At 43.8% G+C, this 12646-nt stretch overlaps 1 protein-coding gene across 2 annotated transcripts in view; it reads left to right on the top strand.

Moving 5' to 3' along the window:
* The window catches only part of GLRA1 (glycine receptor alpha 1), a 102820-nt gene extending 91690 nt beyond the window's left edge, over positions 1-11130 (top strand). The window contains exons 8-9 of one of the 2 annotated variants that reach the window (XM_063604264.1): positions 4578-4724; positions 10680-11130. In XM_063604264.1, coding sequence (XP_063460334.1) covers positions 4578-4724; positions 10680-10970 — 438 coding nt within the window. In that variant the 3' untranslated portion in view covers positions 10971-11130. Of the gene's footprint in view, positions 1-4577; positions 4725-10655 lie in introns of both variants that reach the window. The other variant, XM_003828984.4, reaches the window with a different exon arrangement.
* Positions 11131-12646: the final 1516 nt, after the last annotated feature.

Genomic DNA, 12646 nt, shown 5'->3' with positions numbered 1-12646 from the left:
AAAATACAAAATTAGCCAAGCATGGTGGCGCATGCCTGTAATCCCAGCTACTCGGGAGGCTGAGGCAGGAGAATCACTTGAACCCAGGAGGCGGAGGATTTGGCAAGCTGAGATCATGCCATTGCACTCCACCCTGGGGGGCAACAAGAGCAAAACTCTGTCTCAAAAGAAAAAAATATATATATATCCCTCCATCCCTTTATTTTGAGCCTATATATGTCTTTGCACGTGAGATTGGTCTTCTGAATACAGCACACTGATGAGTCTTGATTCTTTATCCAATTTGCCAGTCTGTGTCTTTTAACTGGGGCATTTTGCCTGTTTACATTTAAGATTAATATTGTTATGTGTGAATTTGATCCTATCATTATGATGCTAGCTGGTTATTTTGCCCATTAGTTGATGTGGTTTCTTCATAGTGTCAACGGTCTTTACAATTTGGCATGTTTTTGCAGTGGCTGGTACCAGTTGTTCCTTTCCATGTTTAGTGCTTCCTTCAGGAGTTCTTGTGAGACAGGCCTGGTGGAGACTAAATCTCTCAGCATTTGCTTGTCTGTAAAGGATTTTGTTTCTCCTTTGCTTATGAAGCTTAGTTTGGCTGGATATGAAATTCTGGGTTGAAAATTCTTTTCTTTAAGATTGTTGAATATTGGCCCCCAGTCTCTTCTGGCTTGTAGGGTTTCTGCCAAGAGATCCGCTGTTAGTCTGATGGGCTTCCCTTTCTGGGTAACCTGACCTTTCCCTCTGGCTGCCCCTAACATTTTTTCCTTCATTTCAACCTTTGTGAATCTGACAATTATGTGTCTTGCGGTTGGTCTTCTCAAGGAGTATTTTTGTGGTGTTCTCTGTATTTCCCAAATTTGAATATTGGCCTGTCTTGCTAGGTTGGGGAAGTTCTCCTGGATAATACCCCGAAGAGTGTTTTCCAACTTGGTTCCATTCTCCCCGTCACTTTCAGGTACACCAACTGAACGTAGGTTTGGTCTTTTCACAGAGTCCTGTATTTCTTGGAGGCTTTGTTTGTTCCTTTTCATTCTTTTTTCTCTAATCTTGTCTTCATGCTTTATTTCACTAAATTGATCTTCAATCTCTGATATCCTTTATTCCGCTTGATCGATTCAGCTATCGATACTTGTGTATGCTTCACGAAGTTCTTGCGCTGTGTTTTTCAGCTCCATCAGGTCATTTATATTCTTCTCTAAGCTTGTTATTCTAGTTAGCAATTCCTCTAAACTCTTTTCAAGGTTCTTAGCTTCCTTGCCTTGGATTAGAACATGCTCCTTTAGCTTGGAGGAGTTTGCTATTCCCCACCTTCTGAAGCCTACTTCTGTCAATTTGTCGAACTCATTCTCTGTCCAGTTTTGTTCCCTTGCTGGCAAGGAGTTGTGATCCTTTGGAGGAGAAAAGGCATTCTGGTTTTTGGAATTTTCAGCCTTTTTGTGCTGGCTTTTCCTCTTCTTCGTGGATTTATCTACCTTTGGCCTTTGACGCTTGTGACCTTCAAATGGGATTTCTGTGTGGATGTCCTTTTTGTTGATTTTGACGCTATTCCTTTCTGTTTGTTAGTTTTCCTTCTAACAGTCAGGCCCCTGAGCTGCAGGTCTGCTGGAGTTTGCTGGAGGTCCACTCCAGACCCTGTGTGCCTAGTTATCACCAGTGGAGACTGCAGAACAGCAAAGATTGCTACCTGTTCCTTCCTCTGGAAGCTTCATCCTAGAGGGGCACCTGCCAGGTGCCAGCCAGAGCTCTCCTGTATGAGTTGTCTTTCCACTCCTGCAGGGAGGTGTCTCTCCATCAGGAGGCACAGGGGTCAGGGACCCACTCGAGGCAGTCTGTCCCTTAGCAGAGCTCGAGTGCTGTGCTGGGAGATCCACTGCTCTCTTCAGAGCTGGCAGGCAGGAACGTTTAAGTCTGCTGAAGCTGCTCACACAGCTGTCCCTTTCCCTAGGTGCTTTGTCCCAGAGAGTTGGTAGTTTTATCTATAAGCCCCTGACTGGAGCTGCTCCTTTTCTTTCAGAAATGCTCTGCCCAGAGAGGAGGAATCTAGAGACACAGCCTGGCTACAGAGGCTTTGCTGAGCTGTGGTGTGCTCCACCCAGTTCGAACTTCTGGCAGCTTTGTTTACACTGTGAGGGGGAAACCGCCTACTCAAGCCTCAGTAATGGTGGACACTCCTCCCCCCACCAAGCTCAAGTGTTCCAGGTCAACTTCAGACTGCGGTGCTGGCAGCGAGAATTTCAAGCCAGTGGATCTTAGCTTGCTGGGCTCCATGGGGATGGGATCTGCTGAGCTAAATCACTTGGCTCCCTGGCTTCAGCCCCCTTTCCAGGGGAGTGAATGGTTCTGTCTTGCTGGGGTTCCAGGTGCCACTGGGGTATGAAAAAAGAAAACTCCTGCAGCTAGCTCGGTGTCTGTCCAAATGGCTGCCCAGTTTTGTGCTTGAAAACCAGGGCCCTGGTGGCATAGGCACCCGAGGGAATCTCCTTTTCTGCGGGTTGCAAAGACACTGGGAAAAGAGTAGTATCTGGGGCCGGAGTGCACCATCCCTCATGACACAGCCCCTCAGGGCTTCCCTTGGCCAGGGGAGGGAGATCCCCAACCCCTTGTGCTTCCTGGGTGAGGTGACACCCCACTCTGCTTCAGCTCACCTTCTGTGGGCTGCACCCACTGTCTAACCAGTCTCAGTGAGATGAGCTGGGTACCTCAGTTAGAAATGCAGAAATCACTCGCCTTCTGCATTGATCTTGCTGGGAGCTGCAGACCGGAGCTGTTCCTATTTGGCCATCTTGCCAGCCAAGTTTGGACATTTTAATAATATAATGTGGCAACTTTGAAAATCAAATTCTCCCCTCTCTTCAGGATTTGTTGCTGTTGCTATTCAGTAACTTTTCTGAACTAATTCCGTAAAGTTCGTATTATTTGTTTTGTGGGACTACTGAAGTCTCTGCTCAGGTTGGTAGTCAGCTAAAAATCAGATAAAGGTTTCCTAAATGCCTGGAACCTATAAGTCTCCTAGCCTTTGCCAAGGGGCTCTCTACCTTAAACATTCTGTGAGGCAGTTTACAACTTTGACTCAGGCTCCACTTCCTGCTTGCTCAGACTATCAAGGTTAGCCAAAGGTGAGAGCCTAGAGCCATCTCAAGTCTTCCCGGGAATTCACACAGCTCTAAGCTTGCACACAGTTTCCCAAGAATATGTCACAGCTTTCCAAAGCCCCCTATAAACAACTCATTACCCTGCTTTTCTTTTTCAGCTTTTTGATTAACCTATTATTTTGCCCCAACTGCCTCAGGTGGCAATTACTATTGATTGCTTTTGAAAAATGCCCTCAAAGAAAAGGTTGTTCACACGGGGCCAACTTCAAATCAGGTCAAAGACAGCCTTGTGAGTGGCATCTTTGAGGGAACCATGAGATATATCAAATGATGATAACTCTCTGGGAATGAGGCATTGAAGAAGCTCCAACTGTGTTCTGCTCCATCCAATGGCTTCCAGACAGCTGTTGGTTTTCAAGGCTACTATGGAGCTGGATAGATTATGACAGGAATAGGGCAAAACACCACAAAGCTCCAAGGGAAATGAAAATACATGTCCGTGCAGAAACTTGTACATGGTTGTTTATAGCAGCATTACTCACAGTAGCTAAAAGGTAGAAAATTTAAATATCCATTACCTGATTAATGGATAAACAAAATGTTGTATATCCATAAAACAGGGTATTATTCAGCCATAAAAAGGAATGAAATACTGATACATGTTACGATGTGAATGAACCTTGAAAATATGCTAAGTGAAAGAGGCCAATCATAAAAAGCCACATATTGCATTATTTCATTCATATAAAATATGGATTAGTGGTTGTTTATGGCTGGGGGAATAGAGAGGTGACAGCTAAAAGGTAACATTTCTTTTTGAGGTAATGAAAATGTTCTAAAATTGACTGATGATGATGATTGCACATATGTGTGAATATTCTAAAAATCATTAAACTATACACTTTAAGTGTGTGAATTGTATGGTAGGTGAATTATATCTCAATAACACTTTTAAACACTGCCACAAAGCTTGCTGTTCTTATTAAGATTCAGCTGATTTTCTTGAATAAATGTTCACAGGACTGATATAAGCCTTTGGTAATTAGTGGAGTTCTGAAAAGTTGGCACTGACAATTTTTTCCAGTGTTCTCATTAATTTTTTGGAGGAATTTTCAGGTCCTTACGATGTCATTTTTGCTGACATCCTCCATTCACTTTTAATGCTCACTACAACAGTTTGTTCCAATCACCCTTAAATGAAAGACAGCATTCTGTTCTAAGTGATAATGCTAAATATACCATTGTCCTCTCTTCAGTACTGTCATAGGTACCATAATCTATTTACCCCCAATATTCTTTCCAGTCTGTCTGATGCATTTCTTTTCTGTTTTCCTCTATACCTCCACCCTAATATCCCAGCTGAGAAGCAGACAGCAGTGGGTGATGTGGGGAATTACCGAAGAGCAGAAAATATTCCGCCATGCTTAATGTTTTACATTCCCCTGCTTTCACCTCCCTGTTTCTCCTCCACCCCCACTCTAGGTGTCCTATGTGAAAGCCATTGACATTTGGATGGCAGTTTGCCTGCTCTTTGTGTTCTCAGCCCTATTAGAATATGCTGCCGTTAACTTTGTGTCTCGGCAACATAAGGAGCTGCTCCGATTCAGGAGGAAGCGGAGACATCACAAGGTAGGCCTTTGGGTCACTGCCTAAGGAGGGACAGCTGGTAGTAAACAAAAGAGTTCTAAGCAGTCTTGTCTTGTGTTATTTGTTTCAATGGTCCATCCTTCTCAATGTGCAAGGCAGGTTAGAAATAGGAATTAAAGACCTAGAGGTCTCGGCTTTCCCTCCCATAAATAATGCCCTAGTTGGGTCTATAGGCAGTCACTCTTCGAATCGTAACAGTAACACTACAGAAATTATCAAGTTATGCCTAAAGGCGCAACTAATTAACTAAAAGCTGATGGGGTCAAGAAAATAACTAACTATAAACCTAAAAGATTGGGAAGTGTCCACTGGCTTTTTTCTGCAAGCCTGCATTGTTTTAATAGGCTTGATTCCAGAAGACAATTGCACCACAAAAGGTCAGATCTTAACATAGAATGCCCAGGTTCAGGCCTTTGCTTCCTGCCTCCAGGAAAGAGACAACAAGCAAGATCTCCGCCAGAGTGGGTTCTCTCTCCATATGAAGGATTGAATAAAGGAATATTTGACAGGGCACCTCTGAGAAGTTACCAACCTCTGTTCACGAGGTTGTGCACTGACCAAAGAATGCCAATGGGGAGCATGCAGCCTGCTGGAGCAAACTGCTCCATATCGTGGGTCCATAACTAGTTCCCCAGAAGATCCAACCACCCTAGCTTTTTTCTTAGTTCTTCAAACATACACACAGGATTTTAAATATCTTGTTCTCTTTCCCTGTACTGCTCTTCCAGTGCACTGTGTCCCCTAGCAAATGCCATGTTCTACTTGAACTTAATTTCTAAACTTCTAAAAATGTATCCTGATTTAAAAGCATAAATTCAATGATGTGATTTTTTTAAAGCCGATCTCTTCCACCAAATCGCAAGCTCCATAAAGGCAGAGACCGTGTTTGGTTTTGCTCTGTGCTATATCCCTGGTGCCTAACACAATGCCTAACATATAGTGAGCATGCAATAAGTATTTGTTAAACAAATGAACAAAGGGATAAACAAACGATTAGGTTGGTGCAAAAATAATTGCAGTTTTTGCCATTAAAAGCAATAAACAAGAAGCCTTCAGACAGAGTCTGAAGTTTTTCCACTGACAGATTAGGGCAACCAGGGACCCATACATTATGACCTGTCATAGTGTTGCAGGTCACAGTACATACCTGCAATATGCCAGGTCCTACAAGCTTTAGACTGACCTATTTAAAATCGTTGTCTATTAATCAGTAAAGCTCAAAAATAAAATAAAACAAAACAAAATAGTTGTCTGCCCAGGCGCAATGTGCTGTGACAAAGGACCCTGCCTCTTTAGTTTTCTTTAGTATGAGACTTCGAGCTAGCCTACTTGGGCCCAGGTTCTTCATGTGCAAAATGCGTATAAAGGGAAATTCTGGTGAGAATTAAATCAGGGGATGCCAAAGTAGCTTTAAGTTTTGTTCCTGCCGCACAAGTGCCAAGGATTAAAATGATTACATTTCCATCAGTATGTTTCTTAAACATCAGCAATCTGATTCAATTAACTTCTGGCAGTTTACCACAGGGAGGAGGCCGACGTTCCAAGACAGAAGATGTCCATGGGAATTAAGATATCACCATCCTTCTAAACTACATTGAAGGAGGAAATTGTCTTGGGTTCAGCAAGCCAGATAGAACTTCTTAAATGACCCCTAGTTTTAGTTACTCTATATTGTCCATTTAATACCTAGCCTCTGATGCTTTAAAAAAAAAAAAAAAGTCTATTTAAGCAACTGGCATGATGGCTTGTGCCTATAATCCCAACTACTAGGAAGACTGAGGTGAGAGGATTGCTTTAGCCCAGGAGTTCCAGACCAATGTGGGCAACATAGTGACTTTGTCTCAAGAAAAAAAAAAAGAAAGAAAGAAAGAAAGAAAGAAACTGACCAAACATAAGTATCTCTAGGATTTTATTTTTCCATTTTCCCTATACACTAGCTGCTTTTTGTAATTTCATCTGCTAGAGACATTTGTTAAAACCACTAATTTGAAAAGATCATGTCCAAGATATTTTACTAGCACCAGCCCCTTTGATTGGGCACTGCACAGCTCCAGTAGATGCTGTTTGTATAGACTAAAATGGGAATGGAGCCTCCTGAAGATATGTAGTATGGTGGGCCTATGGTACTTTCAAAGGCTGCTTCTACGCTCCCCAAGTATCTACCAGTTTGACACACTAGAAGAAAACAAACACTATCTCTGGCCAGATAAAATGTGAATAAGGCCACTAGCTAGATTTGATCAGATTCTCCTGCTCTGTTCCCTCCTTTGAAGATACTCAGCAATCACCCTATCCACTCCTTCCATGCAACTGATGAGAAACACCCACAATAGCAAGGCCAAGTCACCGGTATCATGAGGCACTGATGGCAAAGGCAGGAGAGGTGCTAAAAGACCCGAGGTTCTTCTCCAAACATTAACCATACCACCATGAGTTCTTATCTGTTCATCAGTGTGTCCATCCTGAAGCAGATAAAAATCGTCCTGTATTAGATCTTAAATAAAAACTAAGCCTCATCCCATGGCGAAGGTCAAAAACTAGTAGCCAGAAGGCCAGATTTGGTGTGCAAATATCTCTACTTTGGCCTGGAGTGTTTTTAAAATCTGGACTTAAGGGGTCAGCATTTAAAAATCACACTTCTGGCTTCACTAGAAAAAAAAATCACAGCATCCAGCCACACTGAATGTGCTTCCCATAAGGTATTGGTGCACCGGAACTGCCTTTAGGTAGGGAATGCATTTTCCAGTTAATACCATCCCTTCTAACCAGGGATATTTTTCAGCCCTAACTCACTTTACCACTCACATTTCTCCTGCCTGCCTCCTTCTATGCATTTGAATTAACGTAATCTCATTCATAAGGGCTCTTAAGTTGGCCCAAATGTCAGAAATTACAATGATGCAGAAGTGAGCTCACCATAAAGAATAGTTTCCTTAGAGTAAGCCGCTCTGGAAGTGATTTGTACCCTAGAGGTGTACAAGCTTCTTCTGCAGAAACTCTCTTTAACAGGAAGTTTGCAGAAGGGATTTTAAGTCCCAGATGGTGAGTGGAGAAGAACTAGCTACATGCCTGAATTTCTCAGAGCCTGTGATCTTGGACAGCTTTCCCAACTCCCACCATCTTCCCATGTTGCCTCATTTGTTGTGCAGAAAGCATCTGGTTCTCGAATTCTCTGGCCGGCCTCCTTAGGCAAATTATTAGGAAACCATATCTGTGAGCACCAGACTCAGCAGGCATACTACTAGCAACTTCCCTGAGCTCCAGAGTACACTACCAGATTTCCCCTGCTCCAGCTCTAAGCAGCTCCAGATGCAGTTGGGCATGCATTTCCTGCCACCTGCTGGTTCCAATAAGAATTGCAAGCCTTTTACCAGTCATTCCTAGGGAATTTTTCTCCCAGACACAATATGAAATTGATAATCCTCTAGCTAGATGGGGCCTTCAATCCAAACCTCTACTCCTCCTACTCCCATGTTTAACAGATGAGAAAGGCAAAGAATAATTCACCCAAAGCAGCATAAAAAGTTAATTTGGTGCTTCCCCCTACGTAACTAGGTCCCAGTTTAAAATAAAAAATAAAAATAAAAATAAAACAACACCCCAGCTCCAGCAAGGGGAGATTTTCATTGAAATACAATAGAGTCAGACTTAGACCCCCTTCTAAGTACTAGGTCCAGCAATTTGGCTGGCTCTCCCCAACTCCTCTCCTTGGCCCTGGCATTGAATCTTCTACTGTTGCCCTATTCATAGACAAGTACTTACTGAGCACCTGTTTGCCAGGCACTGTAGGTAGCACATCCTCTTCCTCCTCACTTCTGCAATGAAGATGTTGGACAAGATTCATTCATTTTCCAAGGATTTCTTGAGCATTTACCATATGTCTCAAACCCTTCTGGTGCTAAAAATACAACTCCATTTAAACAAACAAACAACAACAACAAAAAAGGACACTAAAGCTGGTGAAGATATACAAGTAAACATTTGTTCAACAAACATATACCAAGTTTTGAGCTTATGAACCAGGGACTATGTTCATATGTTCAGTGTTGAGAGTGCAGTGAACATGACAGACTTTGCATGGAGCTTATAATCTAGTAAGAGACAGACGCTAATCAAGAAATTACCATACAATGTGATAAGAGCTTAAAAAAAGATGGAGATATGTACAGAGAGCTTATGGAGCACACAGCAGGAACGGCTAGCCTATACTTGGGAGCTCAGAGAAGGCTTCTGAGGAAGAATTAGGTGAAAGAGGAGTTGGAGACAAGAGATGGGGTTCAGAGTGTGTTCTAGGCAGGGAGAACAACTTGCACAAAGGCCCAGAGTTCAAGAAAAGAACCATGACATTTTCAAATATAAGGAAATATTTCAGTGACTAAAGCATAGAACACCAGATAGAAATGGCACAAGATGAGACTGCAAAAGCAGGCAGGGTCCAGGTTCTAAGGCCTTGTTTATCATGTTCAGGATTTTAATTAACCTGAAGTCAGTGGCAGCCTATTAAAAGGTTCTAAGCAAAAGATGACCAAGATTTGTGTTGTAACGACTCAGATGGGTTGGGTGGTGGGGGCAGATTGGAGGCTGTTGCAATGGTGGGCTGGACACAGTGGCTCACACCTGTAATCCCAGAACTTTGTGAAGCCGAGGCAGGAGGATCTCGAGGCCAGGAGTTCAAGACCAGACTGGGCAACATAGCGAGACCCCCATCTCTACAAACAAGATAAAACAAAACAAACAAACCAGAAGGTGGCCTATCCTACAGGAGAGATGGAGAGGCACCAGTGAATCCTATACTGAGTTTCTTGTTCTCTGTTGGCCCGGTCCTGCACAGGAACAAGCAGAAGACGGTGTTCCTTTCCTGAAAGCATTATCTAGGTGGGCAATGTGAGCTGATAAAACTTCCCAGTGCCAACATTGAATCAACAGCTCAGTTGAGACCAGAACATTAGACTCTCAATTCCTCCTCAGAGCTCACATGCAAAGATAACAAAGCTGGACATGAGGAGAGCAGACAATAGTGCCTCCATGATTCAGACCAGGGCAAGACCACCATGACCTGGGAAAGAGATGAACTAGAAGGATCAGGGCAGCAGGCATTTTGGTAGTGAGCATAAGGAAGGGACGTGAGAAGGCACAAGAGAAAATGTACAAACCTGGAGGGCTGCACAGTATCTGGTGGGGGAGAAGGGAAGCCTGGAAAGGTAAGTTGGAGCCAAATGATGAAGGGTCTTGAATGAAAACTTAGTAAAAATCCAGAGGTCTGTCTGAAGTTACAACTGCCAGGGATGTGGGAACGTAGAGGCAGGAAGAAGCTGTGGCTTCCCTGGCTTGTAGAACGGAAGTGAGGCCCAGAGCTCCTGCTCCATCCTGGCCCATAGCCATCCCCCTTACCACCCACTCCTGGGAGCTATTAACTGGGGAATGGGATGGGGAAGAGGGCAAGGAAGCAACAGAGGCAAAGCAGGGGATCTGTCCAAATTGTCCTCTGAATTTCTAACTAAAACCCAGTACAACCTTGAATATGTTCTCAATTATAACCTCTGATGGTCAAAAGAAACTTGTGGAGTAGTGGGGAGAATCTTATCCCCCAGATTGAAGAAAAAATGAAATAAAAATCCCCGAGACTCACAGAAGGAAATTACTTGCCTATGGTCATACAACCAGCAATTGATACAGCTGGGACTTGAACACAGGTCTCCAGACTCTAAACCACATTCCTATCCCCTGTTTTGCATCTGTTTCAGCAGGCAAGTGGCGCCCCTCTATAAGGCAGAACTCCCCAGCCAGCCAAAAAGCCTCCAGAAACCTAGAGTGATGCAGTCTGGAAAGCACGGAGAACCAGATAGGCATGGCCTGGCCCCCAAGGGAGTGCCTTGCAGGGAGGGTGCCTAGCCCCTGTCTTATTTTAAGTAGAGCCCCATGTTGAATCTATTCCAGGAGGATGAAGCTGGAGAAGGCCGCTTTAACTTCTCTGCCTATGGGATGGGCCCAGCCTGTCTACAGGCCAAGGATGGCATCTCAGTCAAGGGCGCCAACAACAGTAACACCACCAACCCCCCTCCTGCACCATCTAAGTCCCCAGAGGAGATGCGAAAACTCTTCATCCAGAGGGCCAAGAAGATCGACAAAATATCCCGCATTGGCTTCCCCATGGCCTTCCTCATTTTCAACATGTTCTACTGGATCATCTACAAGATTGTCCGTAGAGAGGACGTCCACAACCAGTGAAGGGTCTGAAAGGTTGGGGGAGGCTGGGAGAGGGGAACGTGGGAATAGCACAGGAATCTGAGAGACTAAGGAAGAGAAGGGGAAGGGAGGGAGGGGGCACACTTACACAACTCTCTCTGCAATATGTGCAATAGCAAAATGCAGTGATGCATGAATTTTACAATGTGGCACTATTTAACCTCAGATGGGCTGTGGGCGGGGGGTCAGGAGGGACTTTTCTAATATAGGAACCGAGGGCTGGGAGGAAGGGAGGGGGTAAGGGCAGGGGGTGGGGGATTGGGGAAATAATAGCTTTCAAAAATCTCAGTCCATGGGCTGTGCAGTTTTCCTGTTTGGAAGGAGAGCGCAGTCTGCCCCAGAGCAGAAAGAAAGCAATGTAATATATGATATATATTCATGCTTAATATTAATGCAAAACCCCAAAAACAAAAGATTTGTTTCTTAACCTATCAGCCTAGTAACTGCTTAAATTTTTAAAGTCACAGAAGTAACGGACAATTTTTCCCAGAGTGGAAACAGTCACAAATAAGCTTGCTCTGGTGTATGTCCCACATCATACCCCTCCAAATGCCATACCTGTCTTCAAACTGACCCAGGCGGACACATGCCAAAAAGCCATCTTGCCTCTGCTTCAAGAAGGCTGTGTGGTATGGGAATGGGTAGTGGAAATGGGGACAGGTAGAGAGACGAGAAGGGAGTGACTAAAGAGACGGACATTTCAGAGGCCAAGGATTGAGAATGTAGGTAACCCCAGCTCAACCCTCACATCTCAAGGCTGAGGACCACAATTGCCCCTCTCTGAGCCCTCTTGCTTCTGTGCTTCAACAATGCCCCACTCACCCTTCACCAGCACCCAGAAATGGCCAACGTGGTTTTCTCATTATATTGCCAATATGCAATCTTTTTTATGGTTAAAAAAAGTAATAATCTTGAAAAATAATATGCAGATAGACTGAGTGTAAACAGGTACTTTTTTCAAATGACTATTTTTTTGGAGAGTCTCTTTGGAACTGCAACTGAGTGCATGTTTGGGAAGGTGGGGTCAGTGGTGTGAAATATATTTATTATCTAGTGGTTCTACAGAGTAAAGTTTTAAGAGGTGAAAGGGCAGTGTTGAGTCTGCTGCCGATTAGGTATAAATGGGTGGAGAGAGATGGTAATGTGGTAATGTTTAGAAAATGTTTGTTATATTTTGACATATCATATATCATAATGTGCAAAGTTTGGGGGGCTGACCCCGTTATATTTTTGTAAGTCTGTTTCTTTCCTTTTAGGTGCTTTGTTTAACATTTAGGAAAGTTAGACAAGTATTTCTCTTTCCTTTTAATTCTGAAGTGCCAGAATTGTCCTGGGACAGCTAGGGCACTCCAGAAAAAAAGAAGGACCAGCAGACGAATTTAGTTTGGGGGGTGGGGTGGGTGGGCATGGTCCTACTGACAGAAATGGATATCACAGATGGGAGGTCTGCAAGGTGGAGACAGCAGGCCTCTCTGTCCAATGTCAACAGCACTATGCCTGAAATAATGGCACCACTGTCTGAAGCATTTTCCCTGCTTTGGCCCATGGCCAGAGTACTGGGGTTCCATTTCTTTCTTTGCACTTTAGTGTCTGAGCTTTGGATCAAAGGTGTACATAGAATGTTGAGATAGCTGACAATCAGTTTGTACTGAGGCCTG

Source organism: Pan paniscus, chromosome 4 (genome assembly GCF_029289425.2).
Source record: "Pan paniscus chromosome 4, NHGRI_mPanPan1-v2.0_pri, whole genome shotgun sequence".
NCBI classification, from domain to species: domain Eukaryota; kingdom Metazoa; phylum Chordata; class Mammalia; order Primates; family Hominidae; genus Pan; species Pan paniscus.
Note: the sequence above shows the minus strand (reverse complement) of the source record. Positions and strands in the feature narration are given on the sequence as shown.